The following is a 23,342-nucleotide window of genomic DNA, read 5'->3' as shown; positions in this document are numbered from 1 at the left end:
CTACCCATGTTAATGATCTCCTCTTACACTGGCTACAGCGTGAATAGTTACAAATAGTTGCATCAGTTATCAACATGGGCCACACTCTCCTGTATAATTACTTTAGTTTCTGGCACAAAATACCCAACACTTCCTCTTTTTAGTCTGTATTTCCTGACATCTGGTTTCTATTATCAGATATCTATCTATCTATCTTTCTTTCTATCTATCTATCTATAAATGTGCTTTTAATTTCGATTGAGTACTTTTATATTGGGGTATTTCTGCTTTTACTTAAGTGAATCATCTTAATATTTCTTCCACCACTGCCAATGAAAGTTATGATAAGACAACAGTAGCTTTAAGCAGCCTACTTTACACATTACTTCATTAGAAAGTAATGTATCAGTAATATAAAGTAACTTTACTGTCTGTGGGTTGTATATAAATGTCAGCTTTGTCACATTTGTTGCATCTCCTCTTGGTGGAGTTAACAACATCTCCTCCTGCTCCCCTCCACCAGCCTCCTCCCTCTCTTCAGCGTGCCGCTTCCATAAACTACACGGCGCACGCTGATTGGCTGAGGCAACACGTCGCCAGCAGCGGACCAATCAGCGCGGGCCACGGTGAGCCTGTTCGATCTACTTTTCTGGGAGACGCAGCAGCAGCAGCGGTCTGTGTGTGTTGCTAACACAGGAGACGAGCAGAGAGCGGCTAAAACCATGAGACCACTTTTACTTGGTGAGTGACAACCGCGCCAGTTTTTTTTTTTTTCTACTTATAAATAAAGTATAATTTTTGTGGAACTTAACGTTAATGTTAAGGCGTGTTTGGCAGCGTGTCCGCCACTGTGGTTAGCCTGAAGAGCTAAGTTAAGGAGCACAGAACAGTGCCAGGCCTCCGTCATTGTTGAATCAATGAATTAATAAGCGTCAGTTTCACTTGTTGTTGTACAAATGTGGGATAATTCTGCATATAAGCTGTATTTAAGTGGGTTTACGATGTCCTTTTAGTGTTACTACTACTAGTACTTTGGCTGGTGTGATGGTTGAACACAATGGGAGCTTGCATTGAGAGTAAACCTTTTGTATCTTCATCCTTTCTTGCAGGAGTGCTGGGCTGCTCCCTGGTCCTGTCTGTCCAGTCCTTTTACTCAGCTAGTGATGATGTTGTCGAGCTCACCCCCTCCAACTTCAACAGGGAGGTGATCCAGAGTGACAGTCTATGGCTGATTGAGTTTTACGCTCCCTGGTGAGTCCATATAACTTTTGGTGGTCATTATTCAGTGCTAACAAGTGTCCTCGGATCAACCAAGTAGTGATAAGATAGTGATCGCAGTTTCAATACAAGTATTTTGCATTGAGTCAGTCATGTTTGAGTCGTCTCTTCCTCCTCACAGAAACCTCAACATCTGGAGAGACTTGTATGCAAAACTGGTAGCTCCTCCTTGGACTGCGATTTCACAGTTCAAGTTTATTTGTAGAGCACAATCTCATACAAAAGTGCTTTACAAAGGGGTACAGAGTGGGAAATGTATTAACATATACACACAAAACAAAAATTACACAGGAAATTACTTGACTTCTTTCTTCAAAGTTGCCCAATTTTGATTGAACTCTGTGTGACCTGAGAAATTTGCCAGATTAATAAACTTAAAGCATGTCAGATGTATATTCAGGGGCCAGACCATTACGTGTTTTACTGTATAAATCAGGATCAAAGTCACTTCTGTAATGAACCAGTAGCCAGTGTTAAATGTGCACACCTTTTAAATGTAAATGAAAAGGTGTTAAATATTCACTGTCGGTGTTATTATTGGATCATTTGGTTCTGTGACTGACAAATACTTGTGATGTGTTTTAAACACATTCAGACTGCACTACAGGACTAAATTGTAAAATTAGATGACTGCCAATAAAAATAAAATTGCTCCTCCACTGTTTATCGTCACAGGTGTGGCCACTGTCAGAATCTGACTCCTGATTGGAAGAAGGCTGCCACTGCCCTCAAGGTAAACAAAATGTCTCCGGTCATCTTTCCATTGATTACCAGTGAGAAAGCTTCAACCATTCATCTGTTCTAGAGAAACATTCCCCAGTGCAATCAGGGCTAGGTTACAAAATCAAATATCAGAATCAGTGAATACTGCTATTAGCAATAATAACAATATGATTATGATGATGTAATTTCATTAGATATTTGCAGACATTAAGCATATATACCAAGCAGGTACACTAGAGGCATCCGCATCCATTATTCATTTCACTCAGCTAAAACAAACACATTAGATCAGAAAAATGTTTCATTTCACTGCATTGCATCATCAAAGACCAGGACACTGCTTGCATCTCGACTACTAAGCTCTAACTCACAGCTTTATTCCACCTACAAATGTTTAAAAGTTTATAACTCAGCAGTTGGAGTAACTGCAAACAGAGGCGTGAGAGGTGGGTGGATATGGGACTGCAGTCAAATATTAATGAATAATATTCAGTATAAAAACAACACGCCCGGTTTATTTAATGGAATGTGCTTTTCTGTACACAGTTATCACCTCTAATATAATCTATCTAAACAACATTGTGTGTAATGATTAACAGGTTTGCTATATTTTGCTGCAGTATGAAGTTTAGACTGCACACTCCAACTTATTTGTTCTGAAATCCTTCAGGGTATTGTCAAGATTGGTGCCGTAGATGCCGATCAGCACAAGTCACTGGGTGGTCAGTACGGCGTCAGAGGTTTCCCCACCATCAAGGTCTTTGGAGCCAATAAGAACAAGCCAGAGGAGTACCAAGGTACTCACAAAACCACCAAACATGTAGCTTCTGCTGCTGAAAATAGCTGAAAAATACTGATGCAAGTGTCAGAGAGGCAATCTTTGCGGTGCTGTAATCAAGTATTGTTTTTTGCTGCAATGGCTGACCTCTGCGTGCCTTTTACTCTTCAGGTGGACGCAGCAGCCAGGCCATCGTGGATGGAGCCATGAACGCGTTGCGTGCTCTGGTGAAAGACAGGCTGAGTGGCAAGTCTGGCAGCTCTGGCTACAACAAACAGGTAGATCCAGCAAGCGAACACTTGCAGTAGCTTTTCGTTGCAGTTATTTGAAACTGGAAAGGATGAAATGATTCACTGAACGTGGTTAAGTAACACTCGAGTCCCTTCCAGCAGAGCGGCGGAGGCAGTAAGAAGGATGTGGTCGAGCTCACTGATGATAACTTCGACAAGATGGTGTTGGAGGGTGATGATGTGTGGATGGTAGAGTTCTTCGCCCCCTGGTGTGGACACTGCAAAAAGTGAGTTTGGTACCTGATTCAGCTTTCTCTTAGTGTCCCAGTAATTCTGGGTAATCCTAGTTCAGTAGAAAGTAATCTTATTAAAACTGAGCAGTGAGATCTGAACTATGTTTTTACTATATGAATCCAGTTTGCAACATTTTCTATACTAGTTTTTCAGAATCAAAGCTTTGTTATAAAAATAAACCATGCACACTTCTAATTTTGAATAGAGGATTTTCTACTGTGGGGATTTCATTCTTTTAAGTCGTTTTCGTTAACCATCGCTCTGTTCTGTTGTCAATAGCTTGGAGCCTGAGTGGGCAGCTGCAGCCGCAGCTGTCAGGGAGCAGACCAAGGGCAAAGTTCGCCTCGGAGCAGTGGATGCTACTGTACACCAGGCTGTGTCCAGCCGCTACGGGGTAAGATTTGATAAGTTAATGTGGTTCATTGGTGCACAATTCTTATATAAATCAGCAGTGCTCAGTGCAAACACCACTTCACAACGAGATACAAGGTGGGACATTTTTAAGCTATTTCGTTTTCGTTGTCGTATCAATTGAAATAGTCAAATTAGTCAATAAACAGGATAATTCACAGGCCACTAAGCCCCGGGATAAAAAGGTATATCTGCTTTGTATATGTGGCTTTGACCTTGTAAACATACCTGCTTGTAGTCATGAGAATGAATCTCCACTGACTCACATTTACCATGCTTAATACAATTACATTAATTACTGATCAAATTTCAGTTTCAGCAACCCTTTCAACATTAATTACAACCTAACAGTTGAGTCTTACCACTGAATGTCATTCAGACATATCATGTTCTACAGAAGAATTAAAAGATAGCTTTCCTGGATTGAATCCCTAATTAAATACCAACATGTAACCGAATCTGAGGCAGTTATTCACAGAACTGAAGCAATATTTTCTGTGTTTAGATCCGAGGATTTCCCACCATCAAGATTTTCCGCAAAGGCGAGGAGCCTGAAGACTACCAAGGAGGCCGCTCCCGTGGTGACATCATCGAGAGGGCATTGGATATGTTCTCTGAGAACGCCCCCGCTCCTGAACTGCTGGAGGTCGGTACACTTGTGTATTGGCATCATGCATTCATGTATGAAAGTTTTATAGCGCTGGTATCCGACAGTATTCTGACCAGAAGGACCAACGGTAATCATCTGGAGATGATTTTTTTTTATTCTTAAACCACAATATTACTTTTTTTTTTTTTTTTTTCTACTGTGTTACTGAACACAATAGTGATTCAACTCATAATCAGTTTACTAACACACACTAACACTGTAGCATAGTCACTACTATGTGTGACCAGACAAATTAAAAGAAAGTCATACTAAATCAACACAAAATCCAGAGCGCTGTTTCTGCTCATGGGTGACGGTTTAGACCATACTACAAATTTCATGTTGAATGTGTATTCTCATAATGTTATATTTAATGTAAATGTTTGTCTCTCAGATCCTCAATGAAGACATCTTGAAGAAGACCTGTGAGGACAGTCAGTTGTGTATAATTGCTGTCCTGCCACACATCCTGGACACCGGTGAGACCAGACAGACATCTGACTCTAACCAATCAATAGTTCAGAAGTTTTACCTTTTTTAAAGAAAACTAAATGGTTGCAGGTAACAACAAACGTGTATATAAATGCAGGGTTGTAGAGGCACTACAATACAGTTTAAGAGTGTATCTTTAACATTTCTCATACAAACATGAATATATTGTAAGATCCTTCTAATTCTTGAATCACTCACCATCCACTGTCGTCGTATCTTAATAGGGGCTGCAGGTAGAAACGGCTACCTGGAGGTGATGATGAAGATGTCTGAGAAGTACAAGAAGAAGATGTGGGGGTAAGGATGAGAGCCCAATCGTGGATTATTATTCATAAGACTAATTGTGACTTCGACTAACAGCCCACACTCCCTTTGTCAGCTGGCTGTGGACTGAGGCTGGAGCTCAGATGGAGCTGGAGTCCTCTCTGGGTATTGGTGGATTTGGTTACCCTGCCATGGCCGCCATCAACACACGCAAGATGAAATTTGCTCTGCTCAGAGGCTCCTTCAGTGAGACCGGCATCCACGAGTTCCTCAGGTAAAAGGGGGGTAGCCGCTGCTTGATGTGATCTCATTTTTTCACCATTACAAGAATCAGAATAAAAATGTGCTTTAGAGTGCGCTGAATGCTGGCACTCATATGGTGTGTCTCTTTCTCTCCAGGGAGCTTTCTGTGGGCCGTGGCTCAACTGCCACATTTGGAGGTGGGTCCATGCCCAAGATTTACTCTGTGGAGGCCTGGGACGGCAAAGACGGGCAGGTGAGTGGGAGCATCAGAGTGGTCTGTTAGTCAGAGAAGACAAAAAGCAAAATGTGGCTCTGCAGGTGGCTGGGGAGATGCAGACAATATAGTCTATCACAGCACAATCTCAGTAAGACTTTGACCAACATATAAAACACAATAATGTTAAAACAAGATCACTACAGTGTATAAGAGACGACAGACCAATCATTGATTGTTCAAGCTAATAATCAGCTGTTTTGAGTCCCCTCAAACTGCACATGCACTGATGACAGATATGGCAGAAATTCAGCACGGTTCAAATTCTGCTCAGTGCTTTCAGTGTCTGCCTGGATTAATACAAAGAATCTCTACCTACTCCTTGCTGCCTCTGTACTGCAATCACACACACAGGAATATGTCAAAAACACTATTATGTAACACAGCGTTTGGAGTGCTCCCAAAATATCCAGATCATTTGTCTTTTCTCACAGAGTTAAAAGTCCATCTGTAGTTATTTGTCTCAATTTAAGAAGAGCTTGAAGTTTTTATGTGTGACAGGCAGACGGTCAGGCAAAATGTAAAAACATGTACAGCTCCACTGATAATGATTTGGCATTTGTAATATTTAAATGAGCGGAAAGTTTTCATGCTTATCAACATCTTTGCTAACAGCTTGTCTTTTTTTTTTGTACTCCTCGTCAACCGCAGCTTCCTGTGGAGGAAGACTACGATCTCAGTGATGTACATCTGGATGATGACTTCGACAAGGACGAGTTATGAGCCCAAACGTGGGTGGGATCTGATCCAGATTGGTTCGGTCGAATCTGGTCTGGTCCTGTACGACCCGCCTCCCCTCTCCTGTGGACGAATGGGAGGCGCGGTCGCCCAGTTACTGAAATACTCCAGAAAAGACACATGGGAGACACCTGCAGTTTCTCACATCATCTTTGTCAGTCTCATGTGGACAGGAGGGAGGGGGGGGGGAGGGGGACGGACGGACGGACGTACGTGTGTCACGTCCCTGGAGTGAACCTGCCTCACGTACCTGCTGAACGTTAGAAGCTGCATATTTATACGGTCGCCGCCAGCTGAGGAGAGGGAGGAGGATGGTTCTGAATGCGGCATTTCAGTTCATTTAAGTCTTTCTCAAACATCGTTCCCCCTCTCCCCTCTTCAGCCACCCTCATGCACCTATTTTAAGATGTGGACTTGTCAACGTAACACTTCAATGTCCAACCCGATGTGACTTTATATAGGTTTTTTTTTTCTCTCTCTTTTTAAACCAGTAAGTGTGAATCTTGGTGGGGTTACATCATGTCTGTCCAGGACAAGGGAATACTGTGGGACTTCTTGTGTAGATTTTTCTTACACGACTTTATTTCAATTGTGTGAAAACAAAATTACATTTTTGTTACAAAAATAAAAAGGAATAAAAACAATCACAGCCTCCTTATTCACATAAACTGTTACAATATCAGAAAACGCATTATCACCAAGCGCATGCAATACCAAGGCATATAGAACTTGTTCAGAACAGCAACTTGTTAAGCTACAGTTGACATACTGAACAACAATAAGCCACTTTTCAGCACAGCTAAATCCAATCAAATTATATGAAGTGATGTAATTAGTTTCCTCTTAGTGTAACGTAATGGGGCCATAATACTTCCGAGCACATAACCAGTCTGTATAAATATATGATATGGCACTTCACTTACAGAAAACACCATTTCAAGGCAGGAGAGCTTTGGAAAAGCGAATACACAGAATACTTCAACTGAAAGCACATAGTCCACAGAAAAGGAGCCAGATTGAAAAGTATCCATTAATGTAAACATTAAGACATGGAGTGTCATTAAAATGAAAGGATTGTCTGTTGACCTGGGGGGGGGGCCAAGCCATTATCAGGTGAACAGCATAAAGCTGGGTGGATGTGGGTTTGCGATTGCGTTTTAAGAGAGTGTGTGTCTGTCATTGTCTCTGTGCTCAGAACTGACGAGAGGCTCCCTGATCCGACTGCAGCAGTCTGACAATGGATGGGTCGCTCTTGGCACCTTTAATGAACTCCTCCAAAGACAATCTACCTGTGAAGAAGAGACCAAAAAAAGATTCACAGTCAGCAGCAGCCAAACGTGATGGAGTGAATCATGCAGCAACCCACCCATTAATGTTCCTTTAGAGCTCATGTGCAAAAAAAATAACCACTGCTGCCCCAGATAATGCACAACAGACAAAGTACACATCTTTTAAAGACATTACAATGAACCTGCATTAACATTTTCATGACTTAGTGATGATTTAGTCATTCATAGCTGTCAAGTCATTTCAACCAGCAGGTGGGGCTGTTGTGCTATTCTCATGCAATTAAGGAATTCTTTGAGTGTATTGATTAGCACAAAAAGGAATGGGCCACGAAAAGAACAGCACATCCTTTTAGTGACTCATTAATTTATAAATTATTTTTAAATCCTCATTATTAATTGGTGATGGCCATAATAACTCAATAAAAACTTAATAAAATATTAATGAAATGACATATATACAAATAAAACAAAATGGAATTATAACAGTAAAATAAAACATGATTAAGATACTTAACTATCCAAATTGTACAACTGCATATTATTTGAAAATATTTTAATGTAGAATTAATGGAAAGGAATTTTTATATCTGCACAAACTTAATAATTGATATTGATGAGAATAATTTAAAATGATGTTTTAAGGTCTTAAAACCAAATGAGCACTTGAGTAATGGCATATGAATTACTTTAGCCATCCCCAACAGACTGCCATCTTTGCACAATTTTTTTTGAGATTTGTATCCATTACGTCTTAAACTGCAAGTCAAATTTATGAAAAAAGAGAAAACGTGACAAATGCCGGTAACAAGTGTTGCCAAGTTTTGACTAATCTCACACAAAGAAAAAATACACAAGCACACCATAAACTGCTATTGCTGTCATACAGCATCTGCGTAAAGAAAGGAGGGTTGACAGAGTTTTGGTGGATTAACCACCCCCCCCACTGCAGCTGTAGCCGGAGGCCTGGTCTGTGATACCATACGATGTTATAAAAAACTTGAGCCTGAGACACACAGTTTGACCTTCTGCTTCAAAACACGCTGAGCTTCCCACTGCTGTTTTTGAATAGCTCTAAATATCTGACTGGGATGCGACAAAAACAGTAAGACTTTGCGAATGCTTAGGTGCATATCACATGGGTGTAGCGTCACCTTTTCACACTAAATGTCAAACCACTGGAATCGAGGCGGCTCAGCAGGATGAGACTGTTAATGACCTTGTGAGTCGTGTTATGTCATGTTGTTAAGTGACGTCTTATTTCTCTCCCTCTCCCTTCAGTCGCACATCTTCCTTATTTCCTGTTACTCTCCAAACTGCTCTGCGATGGCGAGTGTATAATGTCAGAGACTATTACATAACTAATCTTATGTCTGCCGTACCCTAACCGTTGTAACTGAATAGCTGTACCATGTTAGTTCACTTCTGTTTTTCAATAAGTTTCATTTTGAGTCGGTGCATATTGCAGCTAAGTCGTCATGGAGGACCGGCATACTCATTAAGTATCTATAAAAAGCACAGTGTTAGTAATGCTTTCCCCCTATTTTGCATTTATTAGCAGCAGTATATAAACATTTGATACATATAATGTGGCCGTATACACATAGAAGGACATTTTAAGTGTTTCTTTATGTATAGATATTGTAAATAATTAGAATCTCTCCAATCTATGAAGATACATTATATTATTACAATCATGCTTTATTGTCATTCATGACCTGTTTATACAGTAGCCTCCAATGCCAACTGGAGGAGTTAAAGCTGTAGACACAAGTATTAATACACACAGAATCAGAATCACTTTTATTGGCCACGGACATACAAGGAGTTTGACTCCGGTTTCACGTTGCTCTCAGTGTACATACACAGAAATAGGCATACACACATTCTGTTTAAAACTATTATTACCATTTATTAAACGGTTATATACAGCTTATAAGACGAAGACAAAGAATTAGACCCAAAATACACACATGCACACAGAGGACTGATAGACATGCAGTTAACCGGAGAGATACATGCTAAATATGCTAACTTAAAGTACTTTTGGTCGCAGAAGCATGCCCATAAAAATAAAACATCAGTCTTACCATCGTTGTCAATGTCCATCTGTCTGAAAATCTTATCTGTCCTTTTTTCTGGTGTTGATTCGTCCTCAGGCATCTTCATCACTGATGATACCATCTTGTAAATTGCCTACAAAGTAGGGCAACAAGGACTGCTGTTATTCATTCATTTGGTTGGTCTGTGTGAAGCTTTGTGAACTGTTCCCATCTGAAATATTTGTCACATGTTTCTTCTGAATGCTTTGACCTGTTTTCGGTTGCTACCTGGTATTGATGGTGATGGCAACTAAAGCTCATCCTGTTGTTACTCAAAGTCTCTCTGAACAGGCTGTAATGTGTCTGTATCTCCTGAAGCTATACACAGTTCACATCATGGAAAGATGAGTGGCTTTGATGACAGAAATAGGTTTTGCTGAAAAAACAGAAAGTATTCTACAGTAACAAAAGCACTGATGCTTTTGAGTGTTTTTTTTTCTACATTCATTTGTATCCACAAACACAACGGACTGAGCCAATATTGATATGGCCCTGCAGGCTGCTCAGCTAACCATATTGGAAGAGTAAATATAGCCACAGTGATAAGAAAAAACAGAAAGGGCAGCCTGCATCCATGATGTGAGGTGAAAATATCCTGACTACAAAGCCTAAAGGCAGTCATCAGACAGTAAAATGCCTACAACACAAGGAATTAGTGGATTAATCAATAATTAGCAACTATTGTGATAACTGATTGATTGTTTCAGCAATTTATCAAATAAAAATATCAAACTTTCTTCAGTTCCAGCTGCTAAGATGTGAAGTAAGCTGCTTTTCTTATGTGCTAGTAAACTGAATATCTTCAGGTTTTGGACACAAAATAAGACGTCACCTTGGGATTAAGGAAATTGTGATGGCATTTGTCACTATTTTCATAGACCACACAATTAATCAGTTAATGTCACATTCATCAATAATGAAAGCAATATAGTAATAGTAAACCCTACTTGAAATTAAAACCTGTAGAACAAATAATGATTAAGATGAGTCTTTAATTTTCAATAAATTACATTTGTTATTTTGTTATGTATAGAGTTGGTTTAAAATAACCCTGAAGAAATCTGATTGGATATCTTTCTTTTATCTTTATTTTCTGGGGTTTTTTAGGTACAAAACTTAAAAAAACACATGCACTGCTTGAACCTCATCAGGACACCTTTATATCTCAGATGAAGCAGAGTAAGGCTGAAGAAACTGGTCTATACAGCACAAACATCCATTAAAACCCTTTTCTGTAGTATGAGTCATACAAGTGTGTCCTTACCTGAACTATCTCCAGCATCTCTGCCCGGCTGATGTACCCATTCCCGTCCAGGTCGTACATGCTGAAGGCCCAGCGCAGCTTCTGCTCTAACCCGCCACGAGACGTTACGCTCAGGGCGATGATGAACTCCCTGAAGTCGATGGTGGCGTCGCCGTTGGTGTCAAACGTGCGGAAGACATGCTCAGCAAACTTAGAGGCGTCTCCGTAGGGGAAGAAGTTGGCATAGATCTTCTTGAACTCCTCCACAGTCAGGTGGCCGGTGGGACAGTCCTTGAGGAAGCCGCGATACCACTCCTGCAGCTCGTGGTCGGTGAACTCTGTGTTTTCTCTCAGGTCGTTCAGGACCTCGGGCCGCAGCTTGCTGTTCTGTTTCCCCATGACACGGCACTCTCGGGCGGGCAGGTGGCTGGGCTGGTTTTCACTTCTCCGCTCTCACTGTTGTGTCGTTTGCTGCTCGGCTTTCTCTGCTCCTGCGGGAGACCGACAACCCTCATTAATATCCTTGTATGAATACCATAAATGATTCATTGGTTCAATAATTCCTCTCAGCTTGCAGCAGTGTTTTATCATAAAACATGTGCTGAAGATGCTCCTCAGACAACCGAGCTGAGGGATACATTTGGACTGTTCAGAGTACGTACACAAGAGAAAAATAGAGATTACAACTCAGATGTCATGAGGGCACAAATGTGTTTATGTCTGTGTGTGGTGGTAGTGGTAGCCTGGTCTCCGTGGATACAGTATGAATCCTCTGGCATGGTGATAATTTATCGACCCTTCACTGCATGGTGGAAGGACAAGTGTCCTGGGGCATTGTAATTTTCAATAAAGCCACTTTCTAAAAGGTCAGGCTGATACTGACTGTTGTTACTGAGAAGGGCAGACATTCACCTCAGCTATAATCCCCACCTTTACGCCAAAATGAATATTCTAATTGATTTTGAGCAGGGGAAGTTTTGCACTCTGATTGAAGAGAAACACAAGCGAAGTTTAAAAAATACCAATGCAAACAAAGACACTGAAACATTTGACCACCTGGGCCTATTCACCTTCGGCTTCTGTGGTTTGTCTAAATTCTGTTTCCATGGTTATATTCTGCCAAATAAAATCTGTTTATTCATGTATGCAGGGGTATTCATGATTGGGGATATGAGGGTGCATCAAAACAACACATCCAGAATAAAAACCATAACAGCATAATAGGTATTAGATGATGCAACCCACTGATGAAGCAGAGGCGGACATGGGTGTGTTAGTCAGCACAAAGGTTGTGACATTTTACAGTTTGCATACTGATTTTTTCACGTTAACAGGGATTGTTTCTGTTTCATATATTTTGTCAGTGAGGGAAAAGTGGTATAAAGACACACATTTACGGGCAATATTGGGACAAATGAACACATATGGTGTGCGCCACTGTACGAATGAAAGACAGAAGAAACAGAAAGAAAGAAAGAAAGAAAGAAAGAAAGAAAGAAAGAAAGATCAACGTGGTCAGAATGTACAAAGAAAAAAACACATGATGGCTGAGATAATCTTTTACAACATGTATCTGGTAAAGTGTGTGTGGGAGGGACAGAAAGAGAGATGTGCGGGGGCCTGGAGGAAGAAAGAATGGGAAAAAGTATGACACATAGAAAGAAAAACTATTTCCAGCCATACTATGTGAGCCGCTTTGCTAATACCTGCAGTTCAATTGCATAATAATCCCTCTGAATAACACCTCCACTGCTCTGAGTTACCTATAATGAATTTATCTGAGAGAGAGAGAGGGAGAGATGTATTATCCCCATGTTCTCTCTCTTTCAATTATTGAAATCCCATCGCTCCTGTGTTATTGGCACCGGGATGATTCTATCTGCCGTAGAACAAATGAGAGCAGCGTGAATTTGGATGAGGTCTTTTCTACACACGGACGCCTTCATTTCTCATAATTGTCACATGGTGTGTAATTTCCTGCAGTTTTATGAATCAAAGTCACTGAGTAACATGAGAGGCAGGCAGGTTTGAGAAACAGCCAGTGACACAAACTCTTAATGATGTCACTCAGGCTTATGGGTGGAAAATGAATCAGTGAAACCAGACGCACAACACATCAATACAGCTTATTTCTTACCCTGGTTTTATTATCTGTGCACATACAACAATCAGCAGTTCAACAAAGGGCACACTGCTAAAAAAAAAACTCCAATCATTCCCTTTCACAAATGAAGATACAATTGTTTTCAACCAGTATGGTGTTTGAAAATTACAATGCAATAATATTTATTTGCTGTAGTATTTGATTCCAGATTGTTTGTTGTTTCATTTGTTACCACCACTGAGGCTGAGCCTTAACCCAAACCGCTGCAGTGGTCCTGCTCAGTGGCCAGATCAGACTGTAGTTGTACTGGGCAGCTTCCTGGTGTAAATGTGTAACTGTGCAAATGTGATCAGGGCGTTCCTGCAAAAGAGAGGTGTCCTCTCAGTGAACCTTCCCAGAATAAAAAACAAAACAAACATACTTTGAGCTGTTTGTGGTGCTAAATGAAAAGTCATTAGGATTCATCTTCTAGGCACAATGAATGTCAAAAAAAATGTCATGGCAATCCATCAAATAATTATGATGTTTTAGTCTGAACCAAAGTGATGGACTGAGCAACATCAGACCAACATTACCAATCTGGAGCAGCTACAATGACTAAAAATACTCTGATGGAAATGATATTGATTTAAAACAGGGGAATTGCCTCCCATGCTTTTTAGAATAACAACACAGTGACACATTATCATATCGGATTTTTTCTTTGGTACTTAACTTTGTAGCAAGCTTGTGAACGTCATGGTGCAGCGGTGGAACACTAGAATAAGTGATGCTCACTTTGAGAATATCACTGTCTGCTGTGCTGACTATGTTTTAACAGGGCTGTGGTATAAATCACACATTGCCCTGCAGGCCTGACAGTACTCCTTCCTCTCTAACATACAACAGGATGAGGAAGCGGCAGCACCTCCTCAGCTCTGGGTCACATGGACTTTTCCAGGACAGCTCAGTGTGCAGGCTGAGCCGGAGCAGACATAAATATGGGCGTTGCTATTTATTCCCCTCCAACACACAAAGCCACATGAAGCCCAGAAGATTCCAGGCTGGAAGACTGAAAAGTGCTGCTGTGATGTTTCAAGAAGCTCTGAGGCTAAATTAAGAGTTTACTTCCAAAGAATTATAATTTAGGGAGAAAAACATGAAAACAGTGTGTACTCTGGTAAAACAACACGAACGCACTTATCAAAGATTGTGGGTTGCAAAACAGCTTTACAGATTCCACTGGCCTCTGAATTATGTTCTTTAAAGCCTAAAATGAAACTAGAATCCCACAGATAAAGTAGGGGTTGTAATTAAGGCATATTCCGTATTATTTTAGTTACTGCACAGACTGTTGCTAGTCTCAATACACTGGGCAATTATTATACCATCTGAGCTTCTAAAATGTGAGTGATTTCTCTAAGTATGCACACAGGCCTGCAATTGAGACGTCACAGGATGTTTTATACGTTTTCACAGCTGGGAACTGAGCTATTCTGGTGTCATTTCTTAAAGTTCCTACTTGGTGCAGTGGAAAATGTTTTCAAATGTGGTCAGAAATAACTAGAAATTGCTCTGACATCTACGTGACCTCGTTGGCAGAGAGCTCTCACCGCTTTGACTGCTGGAGTCGCAGGGTAAGTTTGTAAGCTGTACACAGTCTGCGAGCGTTGTTTGATACACAACAGCACCTCCGAGATTGCCATTCCACGTTCAGTGTTTGCAATTCCCCCCGATTACACAGCAACAGTCTCTCTCCTTGTCCCCAACCCCCATAGCCATCCCTGTTTTGTATGGTCCACTTTTTCCAGTGGGTTCCCTGCCTAATGAGACTGTTTCACACAGTTGCTCCAGAGCAGCAAGTATCCCCCTTTCCCCGAGGCTACAGTGGGGGCTCCTGTAAACCTCAGCCCAGTTTCACTGCTGCTGGCCTTCTTAGGCCCACCTCATTTCCTGGGTAATGGCTTGTCACAACAAAGAAAGCCTCCATTCTTCTTCCAGATGCTCATTACTTCTTGTGTAGCGAAGAAGACGAGGAGTCAGAAAAAGGAGAGATGAAGGGTGTGGATAAAGATACGGTAGTGCATCCATAAAGCACGACGCACACACACAACTGATGTAGCTCATTATGCTTCTGATCAGTGAGTGTAGGAAACAAACTAAGTGCAACAACTGCTGTTAAAGTCGGTCCTAATGTAAAAAAATAAATAATAAACTAAAATGGTAGTCAATGGAAAGAATTACCTGGCAAGTATTTTGATAATTAATGTATCATGTATGTCATTTTATTAGGAAAAAAAAAACCCAGTTTTAGCTTCTAAATTGTGAATATGCACTGGTTTTTTTCAGCTTCTATGGTTTTTAAATTTCATATCCTGGTTTTGGACAGTCAGTCAGACAAAATGTGTGTGTTTTGCAGTATTTTCTGACATTTTATGAACTCAACTCAACAACTAAAGACGACCCTAAAACAAAGTGTTTTGCCCCAAACTAGAGCTGATATTGGACAGAGCATTTCCCATCCAAATATTTTTCATGCCGTCTGTACCGTTGCCTCTTCTGTTTGATGAATGTAAATCAAACAAACTGATGCGGTTCGGTGCACAGAAAGAAAGCAGACTTCTCATTTTTGTGGTGCGTGTAGCCCGCTGTGCAGTGGATGAGCAGGAGGAGCACTGCGTCCTGAAGTGCTGTGAACCACTGGTAACTCAGGCCGCATCAGGTGGGTGAGGAGTTGGTCCAGTGTAAGAGGAGGGAAAAACACAAAATGAGCTCTCCAGATATTCTCGCTTTCAACGCTGCTTTGTGGCAGTCTCTCTGAACTAGTGTCAGAGAAAATCATGCAGTGGATCAGGATGAAGTCCCCTGACACACCAGTAGTCAAGGCAACAGGATAGTACTGCTAAGGCTTATGAGAGGGAGGCGGTGTAACTATCAATCTGGGGCACACACACGGCAGGAGATATATCGAGACTCAAGAGAAACAAGGTTTTTTTTCTGCGTGCAGTTTGATCTAATACAGCAATTTTCTTATTCTGTTTAGGGTCATCCACAAGCATTCACACTCATTGGCTTGATATTGTCCAGTTTACAAACTATTGTAATGTAACTGTCCTGTGAGCAAAAGTTCACAAATGCAAAAATCATGACGTTTATTTTTATTTTAGCAAGTGAGTCTGTGAGAACGTTTTTGAACTGGTGAGTTGGCTCATTTCATTTTGGAGCGGATACATACTCTTCATATGTTGGCTTTGGTCATGTTATTAAAACGTGTGAGATAAAATAAAAACACTTACACAAGAGTGTGGAAATAGTAGTTGAAATTAAGGGCTGGCAAGCATTATGATGGCACAAAGTTTTAAAGGAAGGGTAGTCAAAGGGGAGGTAAAGGAGCTTGACACACCTTTAGCCGTAGGTCTTTATACATCAATACTGAGTCTTCACACCAGATATTTTTCTTATGGCTACGGAATAACTCCAATACTATAATTTATCAACTTTGAAATAAAAAAAAAAAACATTGTTAGTTAGTTGGTTAAAGTTTATTTATTCAGGAAATTTCATTGAGATCTGTAGAAACAGTTAAGTAGTTAAACAGTCAAAGTGGATGCACACTGTTTCTTTTAATGTGAAGATGAAACCATATTGTTAATATTATTATTAGTATTATTTCCTGGGTGTTTTATTTTGAATGTTATTCTACGGCTTTGATTATCATTGCCTATGTGTTTAGCATGGATGAACTATAAAACTTTCATTTTGTCATACAACCTTCTGTTTCCTTGATTATATTAATAATATTCTAAATAATAGGTTTTACACATTTGTTCAAACAGTGGAGGACAGAGTATTGCTCTGAGCTGTTGCTGTTGTGCAAACACTTGCCATATTGTGATATAACGTTACAGGCAAATGTCCTTCTATTTTGTCACATTGCCCAGCCCTAATTTGTCTTCAACTAAAAATACATATGTGAATATTAATTTAATTTATTCAGGACTTATTTACAGTATGTTTCAAGCTAGGTTACTTGTAAAATTTGCATTGCCAACGGCCACTTTAAAACAGTTTTCCCTTATTCTAAGCAGTGGTTTCCAACCTGAGGGTTGGGACCCCACTAAAGATCAAAAAAGCTGCCATGCAGGGGTCATGAGGCCTTCTTGATTTTAAGGCTTTTGAGAAAACTAAGTGCAAATTTACACAATAGGCTTATATATCAGCATCTGGTTCACTTTTGTGAAGAACAGTAAGTGTAAATTGTTAAGTAAATGAATTAACAGAACAACGGCCAAGCATCAGCGACAAGAAAACACTGCATTTGTCAGAAAATAAGCATATTAAGTTTGTATGATTGTTAAAAGGTATTAAAAAAAAAATCCATAATACAGAGCGGGAATTGTATAAAAAGATCAGGGGAAAAAATCTGCTCAAAATCCATTCAAATCACTTGTTTTATGCAAGCGTATATAAGTTAATTGTACATAATATAAATTTAAAAAATCCATACAAGATGTCACTCCAGACAGTTCACTCAGTGACAGTAAAGGTTGGGAGACACTGTCTGGTATGGGTGTAACCCTCCTCACACCCTCCTCACACCCTCCTCTGCCTTGGGGAAATTGCCACAGCAGCCCGGGGCAAAACTACCCACTGGAGCAGACTCCTTGGACAGAGCAGCTCCAACCACCAACCCCCTTTTATTTTAGTTTTTTTTATTTCATAAAGTGATGGAAAACTTACCTGTTTTAGGAGTAACGGTTGAGACTCTCTTCCGGTTGAAAAAGAAAAACAGAAAAAAGAAAAAGAAAAAGAATAAGAAAAAGAAAAGAAAAGAAAAAGAAAAAGAATAAGAAAAGAAAAAGAAAAAGAAAAAGAAAAAGAAAAGTCCACTTAGGGTTAAGCCCACTTTATGACGTCACCAACAGCCTAACTTACCGTTAACTTACAGTTTAACGTCTATCAAAAAAAAATAAAATAAAAGACAACAACACGAGAATAATTAAAGGCGAGCGGGTGAGTGTTACGACCCTTCGCACACAAGAAGATACGTTAAGTTTGTAAACCCGAGTAGCTTAAATGTATGTTTTTTGTTTTTAAAAGCCAGCTCCTCCAGCCTCCGGTTCCAGGGGCAGCGGCTTTATCACACAGTGGAAGATGTGGCACAGAGCTCGGTTTTCATCCGACTTGCCCAAGTTACTTACTAAAGGGTTTTCTCTTCTCTTCGTAGGCACCTTAAACGTGTTTCGTCCAGGCTGCTGGAGAAGTTAGGACACTTTGTAGCGATAAGTAATACCCGTAAATGTAGCTGTTATTTAATAGGCATTTTATCCTGATTTTTTTTTTTTACTTCGAGTTTATGAGTAGTGCTTCAAACCCCCCCCACACACGCGGAATGGACCCGTCCACACTCGCTGCTTCCATCGTAGAAACAGTCGCAGCAGCGTCCTGTGGAAAAATGATCACTGGAGACTATTATTAGCACAATATCTAAAATAAACGCTTCACGTTTTAGGGGAAAATCTTGATACTAAGAGAAGCACTCAGCTGCACCAAACACACACATTCTCATGCAGAAGTCCATTAAAAAGCAGTTATTCCATAATAAATTGTAGATACAGTATACTGTAGGCAATAATTTTATTTGCATACTTATATTAAGATGTAGCCACCCCCCAAGAGAAATATACATAAAGTGTTCTTGTTGGAGTAGCACAAGTGTTAACATCACACCTCCTTGGTGGACAGTCTTTTTAATTACAGCCCACCAACACCAGCCTCATTCTACGCACTGCATAAATAAGAAACTAATTTATTTAATCCATGTCAAGTTCCTCTAATGCTGTGTGTGTGCAGGCTGCACTAGAAAGCAGTGGTATTACATGATTAAGTTATAACCTAATTTCATCTTTTCCCAGCATGACTTCTCCCCTCAGCCTCTCTGAAGATGTGCAGTCGTCTATCAGTGCCTATGACAGTAACCTCTCTCTTGTGCAGTCTAAAGTGACACTGCAGAGGCAGAGCGGTGTGTATGTCAGCATTTCAGTGAGTGGATAAATAATTAACTGTGTGTATGCCTGTGTGTGTGTGTGTGTGTGTCTTCCTGAAGCCCGACACCTGTTTCTATAAGCACATGGAGTGTTTATCTCTACCTAAGAGTGAGTACAATGCAGACCAGGGGGGGTTTAAGGCAGTGATAAAGTAGTCTGAGGTTGCTTTTGTTGCCATTGCCAATTTGCAACTTAATACTGTCACAGGCCTCTGGTTGCTGGAGTAAGGCAGGTGAAAAACATTGTTGTGACTCACTTTAATACATTTCTGAGTGGCAATAAAAACCATGGAAAAATAAAACATAGCTTATCTTGTAGGTATTCTTATAAAATAAAATCATAGATCTGTATTTTTGTTGTTATTACAGTATCACAAGAAAAAGATCTTGACCATATTAAATAGAAACAAGAGAACATTTGTTTTGAGAATGGAAACATTTGTTTGACAAAAAAAAAATAAAAAAAAAACAACTCAAGGTCAATGCACTTAATAGCATTTTCTTGGGGTTTTCTCAAGACTGTGAGATGCTGTTGAAACCTTGATGATCTAAATGTTGATGGCTAACCACTGTCACATAAACTGGGATGATGTAGAAATAAAAATCTCCATCGCAAAAAATTTTTTCATATGTACTAATAAAGATTTTGAGATGTTGCTGTAAACTAATACATTTATCTTTTTGTCAAAATTAACTTTCAATTTCAAACTTTTTTTTCTGCCAACAGAGGCACTGTCACACAGTCTTTTTCCTTAATTAAAAGATCATCAAGAAAGTGCAATAATAATATATAGTGGGTCAATTAAATTAAACTACATGTATGTTACATTAAATACAAAATTCACTTTAAGTTACATTTTACATCTTGTACATCTGCAGTTTAAGCATCAAGTTGATTCTCTAATCCAGGACAGAAATATAAATTAAGTTAGCAAGGATTCAATTTATTCAATTTTTTTCATTTCACTTTTGACTTCTACTCCACTACATTTCAGAGGGAGATATTGTACCTTCTACTACATTTATCTGACAGCTATAGTTACTTAGTTACTTCACAAATAAGATTTTCTAAGCTTTATTGATACAAAACAAACAAAGAGCTTATAAAAAGTAAAATAAATTACTCAACAGTATATACAAGTACTATAATTAGTCAAAGTACAGAAACATTTACAATCATTTACATCATTTTTAAGCAAACATTTCATGGTTCCAGCTTCTCAAATGACGATCACAGGGGGCATTGTTCTGCATTAAGTATATTCACCTTTATTATTTAAGTATGTTTAAAGTAAGTTTTCTTCATTATACATTTTCCATGCAGGGCATTTTACATGTAACAGAGTATTTTTACTGTGTGGAATTAATACTTTTACCTAATTAAGGGATCTGAACTGGTGCTTTGACCACTGTTGTAGTGGAGAGGGGCACTTTCTGAGATGCTCTGCAGAAACATAACGATCCACTAGAGGCCGCTGACAGCCCTCCACTCTGTAGTGTTTCTGGTTGGTTATTAAGTGAAAGGTCGGTCTAAAAGCTTGAACTCGGCTGATGGGTGGGCTCTATGGGATCAGACTGCTCAGGGGTGTTTAGAGGCACAGTCCCCTTCTAGCCAATTACTAAAGAGTATCCTGTATTTGGATGTAGTGGTACCATGTTGTGTCTGTCCTCCTCACTGCTTGTTTCATTAGTCACAAAAAACACAAATTGTTCTTTTATCCATACATAAACATATGTTTGCAACCACATAAACTTATTACTCGTCTCATACTGTAGCTGACATTTTACTAGTTAAAGAAAACCACAAAGAAGACCATCAATCCATTGATTTTGTGTCAATATCTTCAAAAAAAATACACCTCTGCTTTTATTTATTATTATTATCAACTTGTGAAACTTCTGAAAAAACATTTAAGTTATTTATAGGTGCATTAATAGGTTTTTCTGCAGTGTTTCTGCAAGAAAACTACAATAATTTCATACTGTTCTGATCTGTTCTGTATGATTAGATTCACTTGTTCCAATCTATACATGTTGCGAAATAATTATTTCATCATAAAAACTTACTGACCCTCTATGCTTCCTCCATGGGACACATGTACATTTAATCTTCTGCATGATTAGTGACAAGCAGTCACTGCAGCTGTAAAAGCAGCACACACTCCTCAAATATTGATCTGTCTGTCTTTACATTACACAGAGTGAGGGGCAATAGTCCCCTCTATAGTCCTCTGTCAATATTTAGAGAACACACTGAAATCAAGGTTTTACTTGATTGACGTACAATAACATGCCTTTTTAAATGAATTTTCAGTGTGTGGCATTGTGCATTTTCATGTGCCATGTGTTTAGTTAAATTCACTTTATTTGTTTAGGACGCTTCCCCAGTATCCATATCACTCTCTGCAGAGTCCAGAGTACGTAAAACCAAAACAACATAAGACACAAACAATAAACCATTTCTGAACATATCAGTACACACAGTCACAATCTTGCACAGTCATGTTAAGTCACGTGTTATGTTTTCAACACTATCACCCAGTTTATTCACCTGTAGATGTGTTTAGTTGATTCCAGTTGGCACCACAATGGTAGAGAGAGAGTTCTATAAAATATATTATTTAAACATATTTGTATTCTTAATCAAGTAACTTACATATTTTGATGTTATTACCATAAAAAATAATACCATAAAATTACTGAAAAATGTCCTCTAACACAAGTACCACTGATTTTGTCAGTTTATTTTATTTTATTTAGACTTTATTTCCCATTAACGTTGTGGCTTCCTGTTGCAAATCAAGTGTTTTCTGAACTGAATAACAGTTTTAGATCAAAACAAGGACCTGGAATAAACCCATGTTTGTCACCAATGTGAATGGACCAACAAAAGGTATTGACTTGACTTCACAGTTTGACTTTAACATGACCCCGATACTCCTCTGCTTTTAGATAGCTGGTATTTTGATAGGCTATATATTATATGTTGGCTGTGACGTCCATTCCACTTAGCAATTATTCAAGCTGATATTATTCATATTTTTATATTAACAATTTATCAAATAAAACCCAAATAAAAATCATCACCCAACTCTCTTTAATATCACTCTCACCACTTTCATCAACCTTGTTTCCAGCAGCACCAGGCCGTTATTTTCAGTCAAAAAGCTCTGATAAAACCATTGTACACTAACTGTCTTGCACCAAACAACAGACAAAGTATAATAATGGAACATTTCACAGCTAAAGAGATATTTCTCTGTTAATGAAGAACCAAAACAAAGCTGAGAGAACAGCAATGTTTCCCGCCCGCCCAAGTTTAGTAACCGCTGTTCAAGTATTTGGCAACCCATTGTAGTATTTTTTATTAAACTTTTTGTATCCATCCGAGAGAACGACGGATCAAACTTTGCTTTGATGTGATTTCTGATTATTGTGCATCATTTTGTATAAAAGTGATTCTCTGCTTTCAAATTTTGACCATGTCAACTCTGCAGAGTAGCAATTTTTCCTTTTTGTGATCCAGCAGATTTCCCACAGATTCAGTCCGTTCTGTGCATTGTATACATTTCAAATGGAAACTAATAGCTATCAGTGATTGTGGTAATAATCTTGTTTGTTTATGATGATTACAACAACATCTCAAAAGCATTGATTTTAAACTGCAGGTTGTTTGGACATGTTCCAATCGAAAGGACATGATAAGGCTGCAGACACTAGGATCACATGCTGAAATACTGATATGCTACATGTGCTGTAAAACCTGCAGCTTGCCTATCATATTTGCACTACTTCACTTTTTATTGTGCTCTGCTGATAGTGGTGATGTTGAGTAGACTTTCCTAGAAGTTTCTAGATGTAGACTGTAAATTAATTACTTGAATACATTGATACTGTAATGAGATATATTGTGTGTGTGTGTGTGTGTGTGTGTGTGTGTGTGTGTGTGTGTGTGTGTGTGTGTGAACATGTGTTAGTAAAGCTCCAGGTAGTTAATACACTACAAGAGTTGAATTATTATTATTATTATTATTACATTTAATAAAATGCTTACTGGCCCTTAAATCCATGTTAACTCATATTACTGATTTTGTTTATTACAGTATATGTGGCTTTGAGTTGAAAATATGACACTTGCTGAAACATTTTAATGTTGATGTTAATAACACAATTAAATAAAATTGTGATAACCTTTTATGTGAAACATGTAAATGATTTGTGCTAATGTT

At 39.1% G+C, this 23,342-nt stretch overlaps 2 protein-coding genes across 4 annotated transcripts; one reads left to right on the top strand and one right to left on the bottom strand.

The window, feature by feature from the left end:
• Positions 1 to 585: 585 nt before the first annotated feature.
• On the top strand, positions 586 to 6,997 carry pdia6 (protein disulfide isomerase family A, member 6). Of its 2 annotated transcripts, none has more exons than XM_051408904.1 (13): positions 586 to 720; positions 1,089 to 1,230; positions 1,933 to 1,990; positions 2,651 to 2,777; positions 2,930 to 3,036; positions 3,151 to 3,275; positions 3,562 to 3,676; positions 4,199 to 4,339; positions 4,737 to 4,821; positions 5,059 to 5,131; positions 5,214 to 5,372; positions 5,498 to 5,594; positions 6,267 to 6,997. In XM_051408904.1, the coding sequence occupies exons 1-13, from the start codon at positions 702 to 704 to the stop codon at positions 6,336 to 6,338; spliced, it is 1,320 nt and encodes a 439-aa protein (XP_051264864.1). In that variant the 5' UTR covers positions 586 to 701; the 3' UTR covers positions 6,339 to 6,997. The 2 variants fall into 2 exon arrangements, with proteins under 2 accessions (XP_051264864.1, XP_051264863.1); XM_051408903.1 differs by having other exon boundaries at positions 3,148 to 3,275.
• hpcal1 (hippocalcin-like 1) lies at positions 6,906 to 18,401 on the bottom strand. 2 transcript variants are annotated; one of them, XM_051408906.1, is made up of 4 exons: positions 18,269 to 18,401; positions 11,006 to 11,475; positions 9,730 to 9,835; positions 6,906 to 7,642 (listed from the first exon to the last, which is right to left on the bottom strand). In XM_051408906.1, exons 2-4 carry the CDS (start codon positions 11,381 to 11,383, stop codon positions 7,545 to 7,547), a joined length of 582 nt encoding a protein of 193 aa, XP_051264866.1. In that variant the 5' UTR covers positions 11,384 to 11,475; positions 18,269 to 18,401; the 3' UTR covers positions 6,906 to 7,544. The 2 variants fall into 2 exon arrangements, with proteins under 2 accessions (XP_051264866.1, XP_051264865.1); XM_051408905.1 differs by lacking the exon at positions 18,269 to 18,401 and adding an exon at positions 17,808 to 17,899.
• Between the last annotated feature and the right edge of the window lie 4,941 nt (positions 18,402 to 23,342).

This window comes from Dicentrarchus labrax, unplaced genomic scaffold (assembly GCF_905237075.1).
Source record: "Dicentrarchus labrax unplaced genomic scaffold, dlabrax2021, whole genome shotgun sequence".
Taxonomy (NCBI): domain Eukaryota; kingdom Metazoa; phylum Chordata; class Actinopteri; family Moronidae; genus Dicentrarchus; species Dicentrarchus labrax.
The sequence above is the reverse complement of the archived record's forward strand: the minus strand, read 5'-3'. Positions and strand labels throughout refer to the sequence as shown.